Below are 24,518 nucleotides of genomic sequence, written 5' to 3' on the forward strand. Positions count from 1 at the left end.
GAATTCCCGAGCGAAACACTTGCGCGCTGATTAAACGAGCTGCTCTGGAATGCTCACTGATCTATGGGCGCATTTTTCTCGACGCCGCATTCTGCGAGCTTTTGCCGGAAGTGCATGACAGCGAAGTGGACGATTTGGCCAAGGAAATGGGCCAAGGTTACCTGCTCCACGTTTAAAAATCGCATTACTACTACTAAAAGCTACAAAATTTTCTTGAAAGGTGATGAATGGGCTCGGAATTATCACGATCGGCTTATTTTCGGCTTGCCGGTACCGGTTTCTTGGTGGGTTTTATGCCACAATCAATTTGTGGTTATTCCGAGCGTTTTATTGAATTAAATTGGTTACATTTCGCTTTATTATTCCGGTTCGGAGGCACTCGTTGAGGTTTTATTAATTACGTGCGTAATGTACTCGTTAAGGCTTGTTTTATTAGGCTTCTTACAATCGATGGGATTGCTAATGAGACTTGTATACGAAGGTAATATGACAGATGGTACGGGGAGAAATTACCTTTTTTGTTGCTTAATTTACTTCATTTTTTATGATACGTTAATAATGAAAGACATAAATGTGACGAAAGATAATGAAAGAGAATCAAGTAGATATATTTTAAATATTGGTGTGAATTACAAGTGAAATTGTTTTTGGAATTCGTTATACAAAAGAGTAAGACCGAAGTTTATAGTATGACTACGATTGAAGACTTAAATACGAGTTACTGAGATAAGTGATAATTTTGAGATGCAGTAGGTAGTGTTTATGCTAATTTTAGAGTGTGCAGAAATCATATTTTCTTAATTATATACAGAGTGTAGTTCCCCACACTATGAACAAATAAATATTTTAATTTTTATGCAGTAATGGAATAGGCAAAGGTACTTAGGCTTCACAGTCTAAGATTAATGCAAAGTGAAGTTAATAAGTAGGAAGAAAGCGGAAAACGGTAGAACTTAGAGTTGTAGGAAGGGAGGAGCAACTACTGATGATTAATCACGCACAAGTGATCAAACTGGAGCAGTTCATAGGGTGTAGTGTTCTATTTGTGTTGATAACCTTTTATTAGAGAATTTTAATCTTACTGCTACCTACTCTTGTAAAGTATCCAAGTGTAGATAATTATTTACTTAGCGTGAGATCGTAAATGATTGGTCTGTACCCCTTTAAAGGAACGGAAAATTGATTTCTTAATTACCATTGACATAAATTAACAGAACATAAGAAACTCATACTCGGGGAACTTATAGAATTGCTTAATAGCTACAAAAACGTATTAATTTTGATTATAATTATTTCATATAAGTATACACAATAAGAGTGTATGTATAAATTTGGTTTTTGCAAGAATTTAATTGTTAAACAGTTTGATTTATACGAGGGTGTGTCAAAATCTTTACATGGAGAATATAATTATTTACCTAACGTGTTTGGAAAATATAATTTCCCACATGAGCACTTTGTTTGCGACATATTTTTTGTAACGAATTTCTCAAAAAAATTATTTTTTTATAATTTAGTTTTTTTCGCTGATGGATTGGTAACAAATCAAACAATCATCAAATTAATATAAACTGTCATTTATAAAAAAAATTATCGTTTGCATCTCAACGGTGACGATACCTACCAATCTCTTAAATGTCCCTATAGTAATTCTTGCAAAATAAAATACACCGCAGTGCGGAAAAGTCCGTTTCCCACACGCTGGAGATACCTGGGAAATAGCTATCTAAAAATATGAGCACAAAAATGATACTTCAGGTTGACTCAATTTTATTTTGCAACATATCAGGCCTCCCTTCGACACACTTCGTCTAGCGTTTTTTCAACTTTTTCAAATTTTTTTTTAACTTTCTCAAAGTAGACTTGCTGTTTTCCAGCAATTAATTGTCGAGTTGTTAGTGTTTTGCTTAATTATCGAAAAAATGGGAATAGAATTAAGTATAGGTACCTACCTAAATTCTAGAAAAAATACCTACAATTTTTGTCGCTTTGTAAAAATGAGATAAAAAAGTAAAATCTTGGACGAAATGAAACAAAACCGAGAAAACACGAAAAGTCTGAAACAATGTACAGAAGCAGAAGGTGCCTATGTGATGAATGATTCAAAAAACTGTGTTGGAGGGAATTAAGGATTAATCTTTATGGTTTCTGTAACTAAGACATTATTTGACTGCAATAAAATATAAGAGATAAAATATTTAAAAAGATTTAGGCTACAGAGTCAGCAAGATGAGAGATCAGTGCTTCTGCTCACAGATCAGCATTTTAAATCAACGAACATTAATCATAAATTAGAACGTAAAGAAAACTGGTATAGCTCATAGAGTTTCCAAATGGCTTATTGCAGTAGTTTATGAAAAGTTGTAAATTTTTTTATGTGTTTCGTTTTTATTTTTTGGCCTCTTTACTTTCTTTGCTTCGTACAATGTTATCATATCTATGGACCTCCCCCGAAGCAGTATCTGTGACCTATATTCTGAATACGTTTGGCCATGGCTGAATCGTGATTGGTGGTATTAAAGTATTTTGATAAATACCTACTTCAATACAAAATAAACAAAATGTTTATTTTTTATCTAGACTTTCTGTCGACTAAGTATTACCTACAGGGTGATTCTCCTAAGAGATCATACCTATACCTGACGCCGTTTAAATTCACGTGTAGAACGATCGGATCCGACATCAAATGAATCACTCTTTACAACTATTTAGGTACAATTTACCCAGATATTATTACTTTCACAATCGTGAAGATGTGTTCTTAAGTATTTGATTTTTTTGTTAAAAAAATATTGATTATTAGATAAAACAGATACGAGCTAAGTGGGAAATGATTCGTTTTTTTTTTTAATCTTTAGACTTAGTTATTAACTTCGTTTCTACAAAAGTAACAAACAATGTGTGCGTGCCTGTTTTTGAGCGAAATGTCATTCACATCACGCTGATCCCAAGTAGTTATTTTCCATTCAGCATCACTGATTGGTCGCATAGCATTAGTATAACTCATCATTTTGCTCATTACTCCCATGCATTATTATTCATATAAAACGAACCGTAACTTGCTGTTAAAAGACAATTTAACAAAAAGTAACAACCATTCCCATTGTTACAATACAATCATCGACAATTTCGAATCCATTTATTATGCCCAGAAAACATTGCCGCAACGTCACAACTAAGTAACTATATGGCCGACATTACCATACAATGGCGAATCAGACCTATAAAATCTATTTAGCCTCCTAACCTCCCGTTTTAATAAAACAAGCAAACAAAACAAGAAAAAAAGTGCTACGGATGCACACATTCGCGCCATAAACCGTCGCCGGTCTTGATCACGTCGTCTAACATCAAGAGGAAGAAGGATACACACTCCAAACAAATAAAATAAATTTATTCACCATCTATCGTAGATGGGTATTTGTTGCACGATCTATAATTAATATTCAATAACAGTATCGTGTTAACACCGGACATCCTCGATCGCCCAACCCATGAGCGATCTTAACCAGAGACCCCCAAAAGTCTTCCGGTGTGCGCCACTGATCAATTGGTCCATAAATCACGTTTCGATCGCGGAAGGCTGGGACGGGTGATGTGGACCAACGGGAGATGGAGGGCGTGGTCAGCCTCCCAATTAGCCGCTCTCGGCGAGAGGCGGATCATCGCGGGCCAATCCAACCGCACGGTCATCTCGCCAACCTCAGCCTCCGCGACCGCTTTATTTGCATTGTTCTATTGTCGCAGTTGGCCGCGATTCAGCTAATTCGATTGTCCGTTGCAGGTGGGTACGGTCAATTGAGGAGTCCGGCGTGTCCCCCCGCCGACGAGATCCGGGAGGAAGGCTCGCCGCCGCCGCCGGGACCTCCCTCGGGGTTCCTGCACATACAAAGAAGTCCTGCCTACCACCATCTCAAGGATGGTAAGTTGGGCGCGACAAGCGGTTTTCTTTTCTCATTCAAAGCCACATTTCCAAATCAAATAACTTTTATGATGGAGAATTATTCAAAGCTTATAAGGGATGACTATACTTAATTTAAAAATCAAAAACTTTAAGGACGGTATATTGGAAGCGCTACTGAAGTTTAATGCACTGTTAAATGTTAATTTCGTGAATGAAATCGATTACTTTTTTACAGTTCGAATAACTCATTCAAAGATAAATTGCCATAAAATATGAGTATTTGATGTTATAATTCGAGAATCTTTTCATATTGGTTCATATAAGTACCTAATACTGCTTTTAATGATGATAACATAAAATCGAAGTGTATTTACCTGATGCCTAATTAAAAACTGAAAAATTAATATCTGTGCTAGTAAGGCTTTAAAAATATTTAAAACTACTAACATGAACCGCACATAAACAATTTTTTCCATAAAATCAAATATTTTGAATGTATCTGTTACCTACTGCTAATGTGTAAACTTGGCTAGTTTGTAAACTAGCTGCTTATAGTTCGTAAGTTTACTACTTAAAACGCTGGCTATTTTAATAGAAAACCCAATTTCTGTATGTACTAAAATAGCGGCTAATAGTTTACAAACTAGCAAAGAATTTGCTTGAAGGGTAAATAGCTGAATAGTTTATACAGGGTGTATCAGAAATACGTGTGTTAAATTTAACATGTAATAACACTTATCAAATACAACAACTTTTCTATATAACGTTTTGCAAAATTCTCATTCGTTATTCCCAATTTTTCTCCTTTTTTGTGCAATCGAGCCAGTCAATATTTAATAATTAGTTTGTATTCATAGCAATATTTTTTTATTGTTTTAAATTGTTTAAATTTTCCATTTCTATCACAACAAAAAGAGTTTGGCTATTTTATTTTTGTACCCAAAGGCGGGTACCTTCACGTTTCATTATGTTTTCTTTTCCAAATTTTAAGTAAATTTGTAAATTTTATTGAAAAATTACAATTAGAAAAAATGTGTTATTTGTTGAGCTCTGTTACCTGTTAAATCTTAAATCACAAATAGGTATTTTTTTTAATAATCAACTGTCAGTCTCAATATTCTTGTATGACCCTGAAAGTTCATGTCCAACCACTTTTGAAATTTGTTGTATTCTGTATTTGACATTTTCCACACCAGATTTAACATTTTTAAAATCGGACGTTACTGTTATTCGTTAATTTCCTAGTAAATAACGCGATGTCTTGTTGTACGGGTTTAAGTTGAAGACAGGTTAAAATGTAAAAAAATACACCAACCTTAATTTAAAAAAATACTATCTACACCTAATAATGCCAACCTGTCGGCTCTTAGACAGTTGATTAAGTATAAAAAAAACAATCGACTATACGTACCACTAAAAATTATTTTGATATTTTTAACGCAAATAATTTTTTTTTGAAAAGTCTCGATATTTTTTGTGTTCGGTAATAACTTTATCATTTTAATAAGCGAAAGCTCAGCTCTTTGGTTTTCCAAATTTCTAAAATTAACTAACTCAAATTTTTAAATTTCTAATTTAAAAAATTTAATTATAGGTATATCTACTTCTACAGGGTGATTCAGAAGTTTAAAAACTTAAAAATGCAACTAGATTCTGAAGTTTTATTTTTTTATGTTTTCTTTAGCAACTGTTTTAGTTGTTAATTTTTTGTTTCTAATGATGTCGAATTTAATTTATTGTCTAATTTGCGAATTTACCTACCTTATTAAAGTATCTGACACAGTTTTAACACCTTTTTGAATTTGAATTCGTTGTGACAGAAGTAGGTGCAATTTACTATGTGTCACTGTTGCTAGAAAATGACAAGATACGGACACTAACTGGGGATAAAAATGAAAATTAGATCAAAACTTTTCTGGACAAATTGTTTTTTTTTTATCAAAAAAGTCTGAGAATATACTAAATAAAATATAATAAATACATCACAAATTGTGACTTTATTTTTACTTCCAATCCGTGAGTGCCCAGATGCTATAAACCTTCCTATACATAGGTATATTTATTTTAATGAGAAGAAATTAAGTATTTGCAAGCCTTGTGTACAAGACCTTATTGGACACAATTTGGTTACGCCAAGTATTTTTTGACGGAACTTTGTTTAAAACAGTTTCTTTTATTTTTTTCTGTTTTTTATTTATATTTTGTTGTTGTTTCCAGGTTTCAAGAGTTCGTGTTCGCCGAACGAATCTGGCAATTTCGGCGCCGGTATGGACAACCTGCAATCGATGAACAGCGAAGATCAATCTCACCTCTTCCAAACGTCACATTATTCGCCCGAAGAGCACGAATACCAAGCTCTGGAGGCAGGCCACCAACCCCAATACTTGGAAAGTTCGCCCGAATTCTACGCTGCCAACAACCTAATCGAGTCCAAGTACCACCCGCACTCCTACGTCAAAAACTACGCCAGAGGTGGGTACCACGTCATTAGTATGCGTCTCCAAGTCGAAATCGTAGGCAGCTGAGCTTTTCATCGACTTCTCACGACCTTCACTTGTTGCATGTTCAGAGCAAAATCGCCCCCGATCCTAGAAATATCTAGACGGCGCGGAGTTAATGACCTTCGCGACTGTCATTTAAATTCAAGGTTCACGTAATGGCCCTCCATAAATAGAGAACCTAGTTTGGAACAATAGACCATCCTTGCCTAATGAAATGGCGATAAGCGTACTTGCTTGTGCATGAAAATATGTAAATGATAAGAATAGCGATGATAACGATCAATAATATTGTTTATTTATTTTTTGGTGTAGGAACGGGGAGGTATACCGATGGTTACGGCGATACCTATGGTTCCCCCTACGACGGAACCCCTTTCCAGACCGTTCCCAGTGCTAACAATGGTGCTCCAGAGCAATGGGCCCACAATCACGATCTCGGTTCCATAGCGCATGCGCACACGCATCCCGCCTTTTTATCAGCCGGGATGCAAGGGAGGGATCCCATCAATCCACTGGGACCAGACACCAAACCTATGCTCCAAAATGGGATGATCACGGGATATCCCAATAGCGGAGCGCCGGGAGGTCCCTGCTTCACAGGTAAAAACAACTTCTTAAAAACGGCTAATTCCATACTGGGTTGTTTATTATTTGGAACCAAGCATCAATAATTACACTCCCATGAAATTCTGGTGTATTATTGTTTTCTTTGTATCAAAATTTGTACATAAAACATGGTTTGTTCTCAGAAACTACTTCAACCTTTACAGAGTGAGTCTGTTAAACGTAACAAGCGTTTAAAAATGAATGTCATCGTAGTATGTCTTGGCCTCTTGGCTGTGATCACTACAATGTCTATAATTTTTGGACGCTTATTATAGGTACAATCTATTTTTATTGTATATGAGAAACTAAGAATTACAGAATACCTAGCTAATACGTAAATCAGTATTTGCTACTAAATACTTATCTTTTTCTTTATCTGTGCATGTAATTTGTTTTCAGAATGTTTCTACAGTTCCTTATAACTGCCAATCAAAATTACTTAATTAATTTAATGTTTTTTATTATCTGGAATTTTTTTTTGATTTTTGCTGAAAACAAAGCTCAAAAGAACCGTTAACTGTATAAAATAGTGTGTCACTTCTCAGGGCTGTATTTTTTACTTTTGCAAAAAATGGCTGGTTTTTAGACGAATCATCCGTAAAATTTTCTTGATTTTTACTGAAAACAAGGTTTATTCAAAGGGCCTTCGTCTATTAAAAAAATAGTACTTTTGACGTTTGTTTCCTAGACTTTTTTGGTTTTCTTAGAACATGTTGACACTGCCTGGTTTTTAAACGATAAGCATTATTACAGTTTTCTTGACTTTATAGTAAACAAAGCTTTTTTGAGCACTATTGAATTTTTTTGGTTTTCTCAAAATATTTTGGTATTGACTCGTTTTTGGGCCTAATACCAATATCTTTCGACCACAAATTTGCAAAATTAATTTTTAAATGGGTTGTGTATAGGATTACCACTTTAACACAATTTTAAAAAATACTTTAAAATATGTAAATAATAGTAATAGAACTGACGAGAACAATTTTATTGTGGGCCGATAACAACCTAACAACTAATTTTGAAAAATTGGACGCAGATTAGGTTAAAAAACCACATAAATATAAGAATTTTTGTTTCTTGTTGAACCAATTCTTTTTTTTTTCCACTTCTGTGCACGGAGCTACAAATAAGTTTAGCTTGGAGTTATTATTAAAAAAAATGTTGCGATGCAAAAATGTAGCTTCTGAGATGGTATTTTTTATTTAAAACATTTACTTGTGAATTTTGCTAATCGCCACTATTAAGTACAAGGTGTGTTATAATGATTTTCAACTGTAAATTTCCATCTGTGAATTCTTCATACTTTCTTTCTCATACAAAAGCAGAAATGCCGCTTTATAGAACTAACGTCAGGCATTCAGACGTCGAATTCTCAATTTGTTAAGTCTCCAATACGAAATAGGCTTTAATGATAAAAGTGTTTTCTTTCACAGTGTATTATTTTAGTAGCTTTTTAACGAAACTTTTAAATGTACTTAATTAATTGCCAATTTGTGAATTACACAACAGTTTTGACATTTATTGTCATCGGATTTATTTGAGTAGAGTGGCATATGTTTTTTTAAAGTTAACCAATTTCAAATCATTTTAAGACACGTTGTATATTATTTAATAATTAAAAAAATATTAAGTAATGATTTGTTTATTTAGGTTCGGGTCCTATCCAGTTGTGGCAATTCCTGCTCGAACTCCTAACGGACAAATCCTGCCAAACGTTTATCTCCTGGACCGGTGACGGCTGGGAGTTTAAACTAACAGACCCCGACGAGGTGGCCCGACGCTGGGGCATTCGCAAGAACAAGCCGAAGATGAACTACGAGAAGCTTTCGCGAGGCCTTCGGTACTACTACGATAAAAACATTATCCACAAGACTGCCGGGAAGCGTTACGTCTATCGCTTCGTCTGCGACTTACAGACCTTGTTAGGGTGAGTTGGTATTGAGTGGTTAAAGAGAAAAAGTCGTTAGTGGCCGTTTCGATTTCAGGTATAGTCCGGAGGAGCTGCACGCAATGGTAGATCTCAAGCCAGAGAAGAAGGAAGATGACTGATCCCAACCCGCGTCGCATCCCTCGCCCCCTCACAAACTGGTGCCTATCAATCGGAAAACCATCACTTAATCATTCAAATTTCGTAAGCTGCGTGTTGACCGAACGTGTCATTTGTGTTGAACGCGCAGGCGCTATTGCTCATTTGCACAACCAATCAGAATCAACAACAAAATTACGTGTGATTTTACTAAGTAAGATATAGATAATGTATAAAGTTAAGGTAATGTGCTCTCTTGATTTAGCGAGGGTCAGCGCCACTGATCGAGCTGTCTGTGTAAATATCATTATTGTGATAAGTCTTTCAGATCAGATAGTTATATGTTTATATTTTTTCAAGTCCAGGCGGCGCCGCAAGCGCATGGAAGAGACAATATAATAAATTTTTGCACATTTGATTATTGTTAAAACTTGCAATAAGATGTTTTTAATGATACGTTCTGAATGTTAACAAGTTTTTTATCGTGGTCTCAAACCTAAAGTATATTCTACTATTAAGTTATTATTTAAAAAAATAATTATAACACGTTGGTACGGCGGAGAGACTCATTCAAGGAATTCTTTTCACGCTGTATTTTTTGTGTTATCCATACGTATAACTATGTATTAAATAGTGATGTTTGAATAAAATATTGGTTTTACCAAACTTGTTTCCTTTTAAGTTTCTGCCCTTTTCTTTCCACCTTTCTCCCTAACCACCTTCACTCAAACACAATCTTTGTTAATAAAGGAATTACATTTTTTCTATAAGAAAAAGAATCCTGTTTATAATGGATCCTGGTGACAAATTTAATGTTACGGAAACTGGTATTTAATTTCATTTCAAAAGTCAGGGGCCAGAGGGTTATTCTCAAAAAGCCACAGAGTTTTCTTTATTAAGACACCTCAAAAATAAATCCATTTTTGGCTATTCAAACAAGATTTATGATTTGCAAAAGATTGGGGTTAATACATTTAAAAAAATATTTTTTTGCACGATTGAGCTTTATTTGTTTACCACACCTGTTTCTAAGACAGTACATGGTATTACTAGTTGCTACGCTCCGCTTCCAAAGAATTGTATGCGATCGGTAAAATTTCCTTACCGTTCTAGATACTTAATATACTATTACAGTCCAGAAACCATATATTTTTTATTTACAACAAATACATATACGTATATATAATTACAGTTCTGTTACTTCTGTTGAATACAGGCCACAAATTATCGAAAACATTTCTTTAAAAAACAAAATAAATAAGATGTGGTGATATGGCCAAAGGCAGTTAAACAGTTTTTGGTCGGTATTACCTTTTTTACATAAAGCCATGCCACATTCGTCACATAAGCTCACAAATTTGAAACAATCCTTCATAGATCACTTACAGTTGAGATACTCAATCCAGTCGTTCTTTTTTGATGTTTGATTATATTTTTCTCCACACCTCGCACTGTTCACTTTAATCATTACCTTCTACTGTCACTAGAAACTTGTGTCTCAAAATTGAGTAACGATTTATTTGATTGTAAATTACCAATTTTTTTTAAAAACTGTCGTACTTTTCGTTATATTTCTTCTAAATCATTCACTATTCATTTTTGCTTTTAAAACCTTATAAAATCGTATGCACTTTCTTCCGGTTCTTAAATAATGATTTTATAGAGGCAAATGGTGATTCAATATCCCATATAAAATTGGGTCATTTCCCATGATTTTTTTTGTTTATGGAATGAAAGTGACGTCAACGTGATCTTTATAACTAAAACATTCCTTTCAAAGTATGATGAATCAGTTATAAATTACTGAAAAGTATTCAGTTTAGGATTTTTTTCAAAAAAGGAAGCATGGTATAGTTAACGATAAATTTTAAGTATACATGAAAACATACCTATATTAAATATATAACTTACTTTGTGGTTGCTTTTCACTCCGAGTTTGAATTGTAACAGAATAATTTCATTGGGCCATCTCTACCGGAATTACCCCATTGATTCCATTTTCCTCCTATACTAGAAATGCTTAAAATTAAACTCAAATTGTTTCAAACTCACTTTACTTGATTCTGTAGAAGAACAAATTGGTTAATTTCTTACATATCCAGAATATAGTTGAACATTTGGCTTTACTGAACCAAAGGAAATGAGACATTCCATATCGGGTGTCAAAAGTCGCGGATAATCTCTTAAGAGCAGCTAGATGGAGCTATACAGAACACTATTTTCGATAAAAAAATTACAAAACCCTTCATTTGGCTGAAATCAAAAATCATAAAATGGCAATGCCGTTTATATACACCTATTTTTATAGGTTTAGAAAAGTATTAACCAAAAGTATTACCATGGTAACATTACTAAATGTTGTCAAATGTTGTTAGACTTTTAAAATGGTGATTTAACTCATTTTAAAAACCAAAGGAAATGATTTCCTACAATTCTTTTTGAAAAATTATATAATAAGTCAAGTAAACATTAAAATAAATCATTAAAAAAAGTTAACAAGTCTGCATTTGCTACAATTCCACACTAAAGTACATATGCATTTTTCGCAATTTTTACGAGCATCTTAAATAAGAAGCAATGATTTTTCTTATTATTTTTTAGCGTTCAATAAGACCACTAGTATTCACCCTCAAGAATTTATCTGCGACTTGTGACACACCCGATATATTTTAAAAGCAAAAACCTTTAGAAAAAGTGGCAGCAGCTAATTTGGATCATTTTGGGTTAAATTACACACAAATTCAAACTTTCTGTATAAAAAGAGTTTAGTGTACCTTCACGTTCCCAATAATGTCTATTTTAGGTATTCATTTGAGTCTATAAAATTAGTTTTTTTTGCACTCAGTCCTATTTAAGTTATGAATAAGGGAGAAATGTACCCGACACGTCGACTTGAAATAAATAATTTGACTGATTGTCCGGATTTATTAATTTTACCTTAACAACAGCCTCTACACACTCATCAGAATTAACATCGCAAAACATCATTTTTGTACTCATAGCTTTTAGATAGCGTACTTTCCCACATTGCGGTGTTTTTTACTTTACAACAATGGATAGGAACATTTAATAGGTTGGCTCGCTGCGCTCGTGCATCAAACAAAGTGCTCATGTGGGAAATTGCACTTTCCAAACTCGTTAAGTAAATAACTATTTCAGGGGTTGCAAACAACAACAAGAATTAATTTTGTAGAATATTAATTATTTAATTTGTTGTTCAATATTTTAAAAGAATTTTAAATATTTAATAGCAAACGCTGGTTTTTATGCGACTACCTATTAGTTTTTGAGATGTACTCATAAATATTTTTTTTACTTTGGATTCACACTTTGTTCATTGTGAAACCGAAAGTAGTTTCACAAAGAGAACTTTTGTGCAACTCCTTTTAAACTGAAAATGAAAATTAAATTATAATTTCTGAAACCTGAGAATTTCCTTCTTTATAATTTGTAAGACTTATTCTTTACTACAAAATTAGTACTTTGTAACCAAAATGTTTAACTATTTAATTTTAATTGTTTTTTTAGTTTGAAAGTGTGAACAGGAAAAAATTTGATAATTACACCAGATTTGTTTTAAGGTCCATCGTCGTTTATCCGCAATGAAAATGAAAAAATAATAACTTCACGTTTTTATTTAGATAAAAAAGTAGTAACAATAAACATTGAACGTATTTCCACGATTTCTGTTTAAATCTTCCGAGACAGTTAACTTAATTAGTCCCACTCTACAAAACAGCAACTAGCCAACATTAATTATCATAATTTTTCCTGATAAATATTCGATTTGAACCGTTTTGGAAATAGAAAATTCAAATATAGATCCACTGCGACACTGGCGGGAGGCTGGAGTCGATCCAGATGTCGGCTGTGTCTCCGTCAGTGTGTATAAGTGTTCTGAAAGAAGATGACTCACCTTAAGGTTGGAGTACGAGTACGACCACTCTCTCGAAGGTATGTTTTTTCAAAAACTAATCTCAAAAATCCGGATTTTTATCACAGTTCTGCGACCATTTATGTGGAAAATATACAACAACTCGTAGTTGTAAGTAAAAAAATATTTCTAATAAGTTATAGATTATTTTTTATTCTTAATTACAATTATAATTTTTTAAAATTTATTATTTTTAATTGAAACTTTATTTTAAAAAAATGTATCATTATTGGGTGGAGGGATGTGGTGTTAGGGGTCGGTCGGGAAGAGTAAACAAAGAACACCGGTCACGTGTGCAGCATATCCCACGGAAACGTCTAAATTTAGAGCCAGAGCAGTGCAAAAAGTCAGTGCACTCTTTCTCAAGCTCACCGTGTTGTTTATGTCGACTTCTCCTCACTTCTTGTTCTTATTCTCTTTGCACGCTTTATTCTCAGCAGGAATTTGTTTACATGTTTGCAGAGAGTTCGAGGGCAATTCCTCCACGATTTTGGAAGTTGAGGACGATGGGAAAACTGTGGCCGTGACGAATATCAAGGTAATTAGCGGAAGAGTTGGTTCGAGAGCCACTTGTCGCCCGATTAACATGTGATTTATTTTAATTACGATAAAGTGAATGATGCATTGCGATTCTAAAATTAAAATAGGTGCACTCGCAGTGCTAATTATAAAATAGGTCGGGTCGAATAAACACTCTCAAAAAGGGGGCTAAGTCGTAAAGATAAGAAATGACATTGTTTTAATGAGGCTATTTCGGAGCGGTGAAGCAAGAACGGCAGATGATGAGTGTCGTCATTTCCAGCGAGCTGAAAATGCTTATTTTTGTTTCCTTTTAAACGGATACACGATGCCGCAAAAACTCTGTTTTCATTTTTAATTACCACTATTTCAAAAACCTCAAATTGGAATATACAATTGGAAGTAAGTAAAAATTAAACAATCACCTAAAAATACTTCAGGCGGAACATAAATACACACCTATTGATTTAAACTAAACGTTCTCGTAGGAATTTATTTGTACTGAAACCACAGGAACGTGTCTAATGATTTTTTCCGTTGTTTATTATTTTTGCCACAATTTTTACTGTAAACTCGGCAAATTTATGTGGCTATCTTTAAGCAATTATCATAACAGTAAAACTTCAGTATCTCGAAGCTAAATCGCCCAATCATCCTTTTCCCTCCTGTGGAAGCAATTACAATAAAAGCCTCACTTATCAACGATCACAACTCAACAACACAACAAACGGTTTGTTTTGAGATGTAAACGTCTTCTCAACACGTGTCCTGCGGTGCCTCTTCAAATTTACGACGGTCCCTTCGCAGGTGATACCATCTGAGAGCGAGAGACGGGCCGCAACGTCAATTTCATTCATTTCATCTTTAATTTGACGCATTTCAAGCCATCCTTTGATCTAATTATATCTCCAGGTACCCGAACAGAATGCCGGCGACAGTCGCAAGCGCATCAGAAGATTCACCTTCGACTTCTGCTTGCACGAGAATTCCACACAGGATGATGTACGTATTTCCTTCTTTTTGTTGGCCAATTGGCTGCATCGCCGCCTAATTGGCCACTATTTTCGTTCGATGGCTATAAATTCTGGTATGGAAAGATAAAAGGGTGCTTTTATGGCCCGTCAGGTGTTCCAAGCTATTGAAAATGTCATCAGCAAAGCGATCAAAAGGCGGTATCATTCATGCGTTTTGGCCTATGGACAAAGCTCCTCCGGAAAGACGCACACCATGATGGGGTTTCCGCACGATCCAGGGGTCACACCCAAATTGTGCCAAAAGGTATTCGACTATTTGCAAGAAAGTGCAGTGGGAAGCGAAATGGAGAAGACAAAAGTAACCTGCAGGTAATTTTAGAAAGTGACAACAGGAAATATTTTACACAATTTTTGGATATACCTAGTCGTCTGTGTGCGTGCTTATCGTAACTACTGATAGGACGCATGCACAAGGACGATTACCGGATATGGGTATTTTAATTTTACTAAATAACGAAGGTACTAGTTTTAAAATCGGATCGAAAAGTTGTAGCAACACATTAAGTACTTTCGAGTGCTTATTTCGTTAAACCGGAGTAACATTTAATACACTTATCGCCTCCAGATCTAATCCCATGTAACTGCCGTTATCAAGCGCCAACAGCGGCGTTTCTCACACTTCACACATGCAAGGATGATTGTTTATCGACCAGGACTGGTCCAAAATCTACGCGTTTCGTTTAAATTACTCGAAATTGCCCAACTTTGATCGTTTCAGCTCACTCCCGTTCTAGCCCAGCGCATCCACCATAATTCACTCGCGACATGGAATTGAGTTTTCTTATCTTATCTCATTAATAAGATGTGAAGAATTAATTATTGTTGTGTCGGCAGTCGCGGAAGCTTTCGTGCAACTTTCTCACTATTTACTTATTACTTTTGCAACTCTCTGACAAGTTAAAGTGTGTTGTAGCTAAATTCCAGACAGTGATCATTCGGGCGCGGAGTTTGCCGGTAGCGAAAGTCACGCGAGTGATTTTCATTTGTTTTTAAATTGAAATATGTTTATAGTTATTTGGAGATATACAATGAGAAAGTGAGGGATTTGCTGCTTAAGGATGACACGTGCGCGCTCAGGATAAGGCAACATCCGAAGAAAGGACCTTACGTTCAAGGTAATTACAATTGAAGCGATTGATTGTAAAATTACAATTATGTGTAAAATCATGTTTTTATTTTTTTTATAAGCTAATTATACACATGTCCTGGAAATTTCGTATTTTACCTAAACCTATAAAAAACTTAACGATTATTCTGGCTGTCAGTATCATATGTAAAAAAATGTTTTAGCTACAAGACAGGTGAATGGCACTTACGGCAAAAGCGTGACAAGTCTCTGTATAAAAATGCAATTTAGTTTTTGGTCAAATTTTGTGGTAAACAGTGGTGTTAAAAATATTTCTATTAACACACGAAATATCTATATGTAATTTAATTATAATTATGCTTATTTCAGATTTATACTCGATTTCATTGCGTTGCTTAATTCAGAGGAAAGTTTAAAAATAATTCTTGCTACACTGTGAGCAATGTTTAAGTTATATTTACGATTGGCGCTTTTTTTCAATAGGATATCAGTTACTTTTTACACAATAGACTAATTTTATGAGCGCCATATGTATATAAATCTTGCAGGATAAAGACTATATTATACATACTGTAAAACTAAAGTAGTCTTATAGTGGAAAATGTTGTCAGTGCATCCGACTATTAAAATTAAAAATAGGCAGATTTATTTTATGATGAAAAAAGATTCTAAAAAATAAAAAAATCAAGAAACCGGTTGAGTTGGCCAAATATAGAACACTTATTTCTGGCCGAATTAGGCAATAAATATTTTTGCTTATGGTATTCTAGTATTAGCTGCAGAAGCAAGGAGTTTCATATTTTCATTTTACTTTTTTAATTTTTTCGTTATGTTTTCATTATTTACCTGTTTTGTACTACTTATACAAAAAGATTGAAATGTATAAAAACGAAAATAGATACATTTTGCATAAAATTATGTCCAAAAAACACGTTTAAAAAACTTTTGATTCGTCTTTTTTATCCCAATTGTGCTCAGACACTTAAACACCGCCTTGCCTTGTTTCCATCAAGGTGTCTGTAGACTAAAAGTTTGGTATAAACACGACATATTATGACATTTCACCGTTTTTATTTTACATTAGTTAAACATACTACAATAACTTCCAAAAGCTAAAGAATTTACAAATTTTGCATAATTCAAATAAAACAAAGCGGTAACTCGGAACCTCAAAATCAATAAAAAATAACAATAAAAGCTTAAATATTCTGTAGTATTATTTTTTAATTTAAAGGCGGTTAATCGTTGTTGCTATAACAACCAATAAAAAACGGAGATGAAACTTAATGTGGGTTCAAAAAAGTTATAGGATAATAGGTTTCAACCTCAATATTATCCCTATGACATTTATCGGTTAGTTTCGACAAAATTTACTACTTACTAATAAGTAACAGCTGATAAGCTGTTTCAAAACTATAAAAACGCCAACGTCGCATTTTCGCTTAAAATTTGCTGTTATAAATTATTCATAGCTAATGCAGTTTATACTTTCAATGAGAGATCTAATCATTAGTAACTATTTTACAATTTTATCAATCTTACTTAAAAAAATAAATCGGTAAAATGCGTCGTTGGCATTTTGAAACAGCTAATACATATTTAATTACCTCGCTTATTACCAAACGACTGCATTACGATTGTTTTCATAAATTTTACATTTGCAACAACGTTGAAAATTGCGTCGTTGTTGATATAACTTTGACCAGTAATCAATATACATTAATAACATTTATAAATATTTTCTTTATGTTTTTTATGTTTTTTTTTCTCATAAAATAATTACATAATTACTTAAATAAGCTGTTCGGAATAAAAAAGCTATCGGGATTTTGGTATTAAATATATTCGAAGACCATCCACATTTTGAGATTATTCGTTTCACAGGATTGTGATAATTTTATTACTAAATCACAAAATAAAACGTATTTTTCTTATCAGTTTACATTCGCCAAAATTGAGATATGTTTCTAGAAGTATTTAATTAATTACTTACTAAACGATTACATTACTTCCACAATTTCTACATCAGCAACAAACTGACCAGTTGCTATTAAAGAAAAAATCAGCCTCCGATTTTTAATTATGACAACTGTAGATGAAATTTTACATGTAAACCATAAGCGGATTGGAGTATAACTCAGCAAACGCACTTATAAATGTAGAACAGGTTGTTAGTATTGTTTCAGTGAAGGAAGTTTATAAATACAAAAATACTATTATTCTCGATGAACATAATTTATTGTGTGGAAACTTTTGTCTTGAAATAAAATTCACTTGTCTCTGTTTATTAATTAATTACCCAAGATAATAAGTACTCGTAAAACTGGATTTTATTATCCGGTTAATACATTACAACAGACCGTCTTCATAGTTTATGGTCTGTTGATCAAGAATGTTACATTATATTATTAAATAGCAGGTGATTAATTGGAATAATATTTATGAAAAAAGCATGCCATTTTCAGCCGTAAATTTATTGGAAAATTATTGACTCTGCTTGCTACAGGAGGGTATGTGTTTCTAAAAGAACAGAAGAAATGTTACTGTACCTAAACACAAAACAAATTTTTTTTTAAGTTACAATTTGCACTGTTTTTTTTCACCTAAACTTTAATTTTTAGTAAAATGTCATATTTATCAACTATTGTTTAACTAAATAGATTACAAAGGCCACAACGAAAACTAATATGTTCTCTATCAATTATAGTGCCGAAGAAATATTACATTCTTCATATTATAACGAACGAGGCACTGCGTTGTGGCCTTTGATTTGTTACTTTTATTTATCTAAGGTTATTACGATTTTTAGGAGACTTGAGTAATATTTAAAATTTTTACTCTAAATTTCACAAACAATTATAAAACCGAAACACCAAATACACTGTTAATTAGATTACATAACTTATCAATCCGGTAATTTTCTGTATTATTGTAATTATCTCTTGCTCACCCACCATTATATAACTACCTCTCCGCCCACTTTGCACATCACAAAACCCATGATGGGAATCCACCAGTTACATAACTCTTTTATTCCACTTTGACCCAATTCCCAGGCCTGTCCTCGCACCCAGCGCCGGACTCCAGCACTCTTCTTCGCCTCCTCAGCACAGGCAACAGCAACCGTCGTGTGGGTGCCACCCTCACCAACCCTCAGTCCAGCCGCAGCCACTCCGTCTTCATCATCCAATTCGACGAAATCAAACTCACCCTCGTCGATCTAGCCGGAAGTGAACGCACCGGAAACAGGTGCTACACCGCATCCCGCTTCCGAGAGGGTGCTAACATCAACAAAAGTTTAGTGGCCTTGGGGAACGTCATCTCGGCCTTGGGTATGTGATTACGTGAAAAGACTAAAAATATACCGACTGGCGCCGCTCTCAATTCCAGCCGAAGACACGGCCAAGAGCTCCAAGGGGATCAGGAGGAGGTTTATTCCGTTCAGGGATTCGGTGCTGACATGGCTATTAAAAGACACGCTGGGAGGAAACTCCGACACTGTGATGATTGCGAGTGAGTGGGAAGAAGTCACCTCTTTGTGAGTCTATTGGTGTTGTTGCAGCTATTTCTCCATCCAGTGAGTGCTATAGTGAGACGGTGAATACTTTGAGGTTTGGGCAACGGGCCAAGCTAATCGTGTCCATTCCAGTCGTTAATGAAGACCCCAAGGAGCGGACCATCAGGGAGCTAAGAGCTGAAATCGCAAGGCTCAGGGAGCTGCTCAGCCTGGGACAGGTGAGTGCGCATCCAAAATCCCGTTTAATGCAATAATTTCACCAAAAAAAAAACACGACTAAACATACTGTAGTTGTGCTATTTTAAGTGATTATAATGAATTAAAGCCATTTTCATATTTTTTCAATGTTTATTGTTATCTCGATTTTTCTCTAAAGTTCCAGAAACCCATGTCTAACGATAACCTTAACACCACCGAGAAACTCATCCCTGTGATGAGTTTCACTGATTCCAACAAACCAGAACCCTCCCGTCTTCGACGCACCTCCAGCATTGACCACCCCCTCAAAAAACCCATTGTACCAACTCGCAAATACAGCTCGGAGGAAGCTTTACGCAGAGCTAAACCACCCAAAAATGAAAAGAGTAGTTTAGAACCCAAACCTAAAGTCGAGGCCAAAGTCGACTCAATCCGACGAGCTCCAGTCAAACCACGATCACAAATCGTGGCAGCGGTCACACACCGACTTTACGCCAAAACCAAGAAAAAAGAAGTCGCGACTGACACTTCCGACCTACCAACAGGCCCCCCAAAAGAGTTGAGCATTTGTTCAAATGCTCGGCTCCAGCTGAAGGAACTGACAAGGCGGGCGCTTAAAGCACACAAATTCCGAAATGAGGAAACCCAAACGGAACTTTTCCCTGTTTTGAGAGTCAAAGAAACATCGACTGATGTCGACGACTTGAAATCTCTGTTGTACGAAGTACGAGATGTTGAAACTTCGACTGAAACTCTGCCAATGGAAGACAAAGAAGTCAGTTGTGCGTTTCTTGACAGTTTGCAAAATGCGTTTGTTGTGACGAAAAGTTGTGGTACTCAAGCCCAAGTCCAGTCGAGTGTTTCCTTCACTAAATATCTCCAAGAACCACCGAGAATTGAAATATTCAACCCCCACACTGCCAATCCGATTTACACTTCTTCAGTCAATATCAACATTTCGCACAATTATATCAACGGGCGCAAAATTACCGAAAGTGTTTCTGATGATAGTTTGGATGACCAATCAAATGTTTGTTTCCCCACGCCTGATTTAATAAGTAACCACAACTCGTTAGAACCGTCGAAAGAAACTCTCGAGAGTAAATTGCGTCATGCGACTTCTAACACTCTCGAACAAGAGGAAGGTCTAGCATTTGATTTGGTGCAGGACAACCCCCAGTGTTTTGTTGCCAACACTTCCACGGTTCCAGAGTGTCAAGAACGTGTCAGTTGTGTTAACATTCCGAGTATTTATGCTCCAGAAGTTTGCCACCAAGAGGAGACTCTCCATAGATGCGAGGTCTTCACTCCAGAAGTGCCAGAGATGGCTAAACCCAATGTAATTCATTCTATGTGCTACAGCGACGATTGTATAACTCTAATTGAGCCTTTGGTGTTGAAATCAATCATGAAGCACATCCCTGAAGGAAGCATACAACCGGAGGATCTTCCAGACTCACTGGAGTATCACATGGCAAACTCCAAGAAAGTCCATTTTAATAAATCTGGAACCTGTCAAAATGACCGCATGATGAAAGCCATGTCCGATTTTCTGGAAGAAGCAACTATTTTGATGAACAATTTGTCGAAGGCTGCGATTCAGGACCAGGAACGTGAATACGACGTCCAGGTCTCCATTAATGGTTTGGTGGAACAACAAAAACGAAGGAGGAAGAGACGAGTCCTCAAGAACGTTAAATGTCAAACTGAAGAAGCAGCGACGAAATCGAATTGCATTCAAACTGAGGATGACTTGGACCTTACCAACAAGTATGAGTTACTGTTGGAGGATTCTTGCCGAAGACTAGAAGAAAAAATTGCTGCCGCCACCGAAGAAAGCATTTACAATCCGTGGGATTTGTATCACCATGAAGACACAAGTCTGGAGAGCAATCCCGTCACTTTCTCGGACTATGGAAGCTTGCCCAGACGCAAAAAGAGATACACTTCGTGTACCCCCAGCGCGTATTTGAGACAGCTGGCGAGTATGAGACGGCAAGTGGTCGAAGCCTCGCGTGAGGAACTTTCAAATCACAGCGACAGTGTTTCGTAACAATAATATTGGCAAGTAATTGTATGAACTTTTATTACCATATTTATACATTTTTTTATTTATTTATTAATAAATAATCATGAGGTTTCTATTTTACAAAAATACAAGTTTCATAATTCACACCTGAAATAACAATGAAACAAATTGGACGGTGCAAGGCACCGTCGAACACCTGAAGTTTTGAATCTCTTAAAGTTTTATGGGTTTTAAACATAATACGGTGACTCGTAAAATACGACGTCACAAGGGCGCGATGTTTGTCACTAATTGGGCGACAATAAATTACAGGAACCGCAATATTAATTTAAGGGAGGAAAGCGAGGAGAGGATCGATTTGGCGACAACAAACATCAACACATTAACAAATATGATTACATCCTCTCATTATAACAAGAACAATAATTACACCCTGTACGACAACAAAATAATGATTTATTATTAAATTTGCATATTTTTTTTGCAAGTCCTGTAAATGTAAATCACTTTGATAGTAGAATATTCACAATTAGATGCTGAAAGCAGATATCAGTAAAGACAGAATCAAGACGAGTTGAGCGCTACAACTATCTAAAGCTCTCCCTGAAAAAGAATCTACAAGACCAAATTTAATTATTTTTGGACTTACCACATCCTGTTTGAGCTATTATTTTGTAATAACTTTATTATTATTTTTTGACTAAATAAAAAGTTGCTTACCAGTGGGATAATAAAGCAAACTTCGCTTCTTAACATATCCAGTGCCAGGAATGCGCAACTCGCAGTGAATTAAAGATCCAGGAACTAAAGAATCCACCATTGCGTGAGCCACAACAAACACAGAAAATCGGCCGTTCGGATGCCGACTAGTGTTCCATTCAAGAGTTTGGAGCGGATTTCTAAAATGTGTTTTTAATTCTTGTTCTGTAACAATCTCACAGTTACTTATTGTAAAAATCGTCAGTCCGGTCCTTGTAAAGAATTAGTTTCGGCGCTGGATAGACTTCATTAGCGGAACAAGTGAAATTAACACTTTGGTAGTTAAATTCTTGTTTCAAGATAACAAGAGAGCGTTCGGGTTCTGCAATTTAAAAAAAAATAAATACAATCATCCCCAGTAATTTACCATCAACCAACCAAAAACTATCATGTTTTTTACACTAAAATCTTCATCAGCGAACGTCGACACGAAACATCGGTATTCCCCCGCAATATCCGTCGTAGGATTCCAGATTTTCATGGCTCTGTAAACACTTTTCGGATCGTCGGTCGCTTTGTAATTCAAATCAACCCGATTTTTCAGACGTCCTAAACTCTGTGGTTTTTGTGGTGGTATCCACTGGTAAACCACTTCGTCGTTCAACAACCATTTGACTACTAATTCACTGTCGTCAGGTCTGACCGAGTAATTACAGTCAAGAATTACCGGCGACCCCGAATCATTCTTGACCGCACTTGGAACTTTAATGTAATTTATTTGAACGGCTGAATTGAACTCTAAAAATCGATTTTTTTAAATATTTACATTCTTTCTAAGGTCATAAGGGTTTAAAAGATGCGTGGTGCTAAATTTAGCTTCAAAGGGTGCGTTAAAGCTTGAATTTATTGGAGCCGTTCACGTGTGAAACGCCTTCCAATAAAGCAAATCGGGGTTGGGTAAACAATAAATAAATACACGAACATGAAACATCTATTATTTAAAAACAATGAATTGAAACATTAAATTCTTTGGTCCATCAAACATTTATCTCACCCCAAGTGATAAAGAAAAGTAGGAAACTTTGGAACCGCTGCATTTTTAAATTTGAATCAATGCTTGGCAGTGGTTCAGAGAAAGTGGAACGTGGAACAAATTGGTGGGGTGCGCTTGTCCTGAGTGAAAGCATGCGCGCCGCCACTGTATCACCTCCGACACTGGGCAGAATTGTATTGTTAGTTGCATAACGGTTGATGCTTCGATAATTTGACATTTGTCATTCTGTGGTCCAATTTAACCAATTTTCTTGGGCAAAAACTCGTAAAATTATCGACATTGAAACAATTTACAAGTGCGGCTTAAAACCAGTGTAATTAAAGTGTTATGTGTTTGCTGAGTGAACCAAAAAAACCATAAAAAGCTCTCTTGTGTGTTGGTTATAAATCATGATGCTGACTCTCCCCTTTAGAAATTTTATAAAGAAAGCTGCAAATCGCACTTTGCAAAACAGTCTTTTACTGCGGGCCAAGTCGACCAAGGAAGAGAAAAGTGAGGCTGAGAAGAGCCAAGAAGCTGCTCTCGAAGAGAAACTTTTTCTGGTTGATGAGAATGATAAAGTTATAGGGCATGCCTCTAAGAGGGAGTGCCACCAAGTGAAGAAAGACGGCGAAATTCCGCTGCATAGGGCCTTTAGTGTGTTTCTGTTTAGCAGCCATGGAGATTTGCTGTTGCAAAGGCGCTCTGAAGAAAAAGTGGGACGCTTTCTATTTTGTTAAAATTAATCTAATTGTATATTTTTAGATCACATACCCTGGACTGTACACGAATTCGTGTTGTAGTCACCCCATCGTGGACATTGAAGGGGAGGGAGAGGAGTGCGACGCTTTGGGGGTGAAAAAGGCGGCTCAGAGGAGGTTAGGGTTTGAGTTGGGGATTCCCAAAGACAAGTTACCTCTAGAGAAGTTTAATTATATCACGAGAGTGCACTATAAGGACGAAGGGAATGGAGAATGGGGCGAACACGAGATTGATTACGTCTTGTTCTTCCAAGGTGATGTCCCTGTGAATCCGAATCCGAACGAAATCTCAGAAATTAGCTACGTCCCGAGACACGAATTAGACCAGCATTTACCAACCCTAGGGACCCTAACACCCTGGTTTCACCTAATCCTCAAGCACAGACTCAAACTTTGGTGGGATAATTTAGACAAAATAGATAAAATCATCGATCACGAGAAAATCCTCAAGTTAGGATTCCCGAAGTAAATTTAACTACTTATAAAGGGCCTTAATCTAAGTGGAAAGTTGATTAAAAAGCGGTTGTTTTATTGGCTTATATTCTATTAATCTGTCCCAATTTAATTTTTTATAATGTAAATATATAACAAGGGTCAACAATAAAGCTTGTTAAAATATTTGACTTTGTTTCCTGCTTAGCATAACAAAAATAGAACCATTTAGGTGCAA

At 35.5% G+C, this 24,518-nt stretch overlaps 4 protein-coding genes across 10 annotated transcripts in view; 3 read left to right on the forward strand and 1 right to left on the reverse strand.

Annotated features, from left to right (window-relative positions):
• Nucleotides 1–9,703, forward strand: part of pnt (pointed) — an 88,756-nt gene extending 79,053 nt beyond the window's left edge. For 3 of the 5 annotated variants that reach the window (XM_064355789.1, XM_064355792.1, XM_064355793.1), the window contains 5 exons: nucleotides 3,785–3,922; nucleotides 6,122–6,376; nucleotides 6,718–7,005; nucleotides 8,662–8,938; nucleotides 8,979–9,703. In XM_064355789.1, coding sequence (XP_064211859.1) covers nucleotides 3,785–3,922; nucleotides 6,122–6,376; nucleotides 6,718–7,005; nucleotides 8,662–8,938; nucleotides 8,979–9,060 — 1,040 coding nt within the window. In that variant the 3' untranslated portion in view covers nucleotides 9,061–9,703. The remainder of the gene's footprint in view (nucleotides 1–3,784; nucleotides 3,923–6,121; nucleotides 6,377–6,717; nucleotides 7,006–8,661; nucleotides 8,939–8,978) is intronic. The other 2 variants (XM_064355790.1, XM_064355791.1) reach the window with 2 other exon arrangements.
• A 3,166-nt stretch (nucleotides 9,704–12,869) lies between these two features.
• LOC103313138 (kinesin-2a) lies at nucleotides 12,870–21,486 on the forward strand. 2 transcript variants are annotated; one of them, XM_008195602.3, is made up of 9 exons: nucleotides 12,870–12,991; nucleotides 13,434–13,509; nucleotides 14,403–14,492; nucleotides 14,616–14,833; nucleotides 15,536–15,639; nucleotides 18,668–18,943; nucleotides 19,002–19,124; nucleotides 19,174–19,346; nucleotides 19,505–21,486. In XM_008195602.3, exons 1-9 carry the CDS (start codon nucleotides 12,945–12,947, stop codon nucleotides 21,377–21,379), a joined length of 2,982 nt encoding a protein of 993 aa, XP_008193824.2. In that variant the 5' UTR covers nucleotides 12,870–12,944; the 3' UTR covers nucleotides 21,380–21,486. The 2 variants fall into 2 exon arrangements, with proteins under 2 accessions (XP_008193824.2, XP_015836854.2); XM_015981368.2 differs by lacking the exon at nucleotides 12,870–12,991 and having other exon boundaries at nucleotides 13,330–13,509.
• A 360-nt stretch (nucleotides 21,487–21,846) lies between these two features.
• On the reverse strand, nucleotides 21,847–23,205 carry LOC660111 (uncharacterized). 2 transcript variants are annotated; one of them, XM_064355521.1, is made up of 6 exons: nucleotides 23,109–23,205; nucleotides 22,493–22,852; nucleotides 22,301–22,436; nucleotides 22,076–22,254; nucleotides 22,005–22,019; nucleotides 21,847–21,946 (listed from the first exon to the last, which is right to left on the reverse strand). In XM_064355521.1, the coding sequence occupies exons 1-6, from the start codon at nucleotides 23,149–23,151 to the stop codon at nucleotides 21,885–21,887; spliced, it is 795 nt and encodes a 264-aa protein (XP_064211591.1). In that variant the 5' UTR covers nucleotides 23,152–23,205; the 3' UTR covers nucleotides 21,847–21,884. The 2 variants fall into 2 exon arrangements, with proteins under 2 accessions (XP_064211591.1, XP_015836856.2); XM_015981370.2 differs by having other exon boundaries at nucleotides 21,847–21,958.
• A 74-nt stretch (nucleotides 23,206–23,279) lies between these two features.
• Nucleotides 23,280–24,468, forward strand: Idi (Isopentenyl-diphosphate delta isomerase). The gene is made up of 2 exons (XM_966431.4): nucleotides 23,280–23,803; nucleotides 23,853–24,468. The coding sequence occupies exons 1-2, from the start codon at nucleotides 23,498–23,500 to the stop codon at nucleotides 24,315–24,317; spliced, it is 771 nt and encodes a 256-aa protein (XP_971524.1). The 5' UTR covers nucleotides 23,280–23,497; the 3' UTR covers nucleotides 24,318–24,468.
• Nucleotides 24,469–24,518: the final 50 nt, after the last annotated feature.

The sequence above is a fragment of the Tribolium castaneum genome, chromosome 3 (assembly GCF_031307605.1).
Source record: "Tribolium castaneum strain GA2 chromosome 3, icTriCast1.1, whole genome shotgun sequence".
Classification (NCBI taxonomy): Eukaryota; Metazoa; Arthropoda; class Insecta; order Coleoptera; family Tenebrionidae; genus Tribolium; species Tribolium castaneum.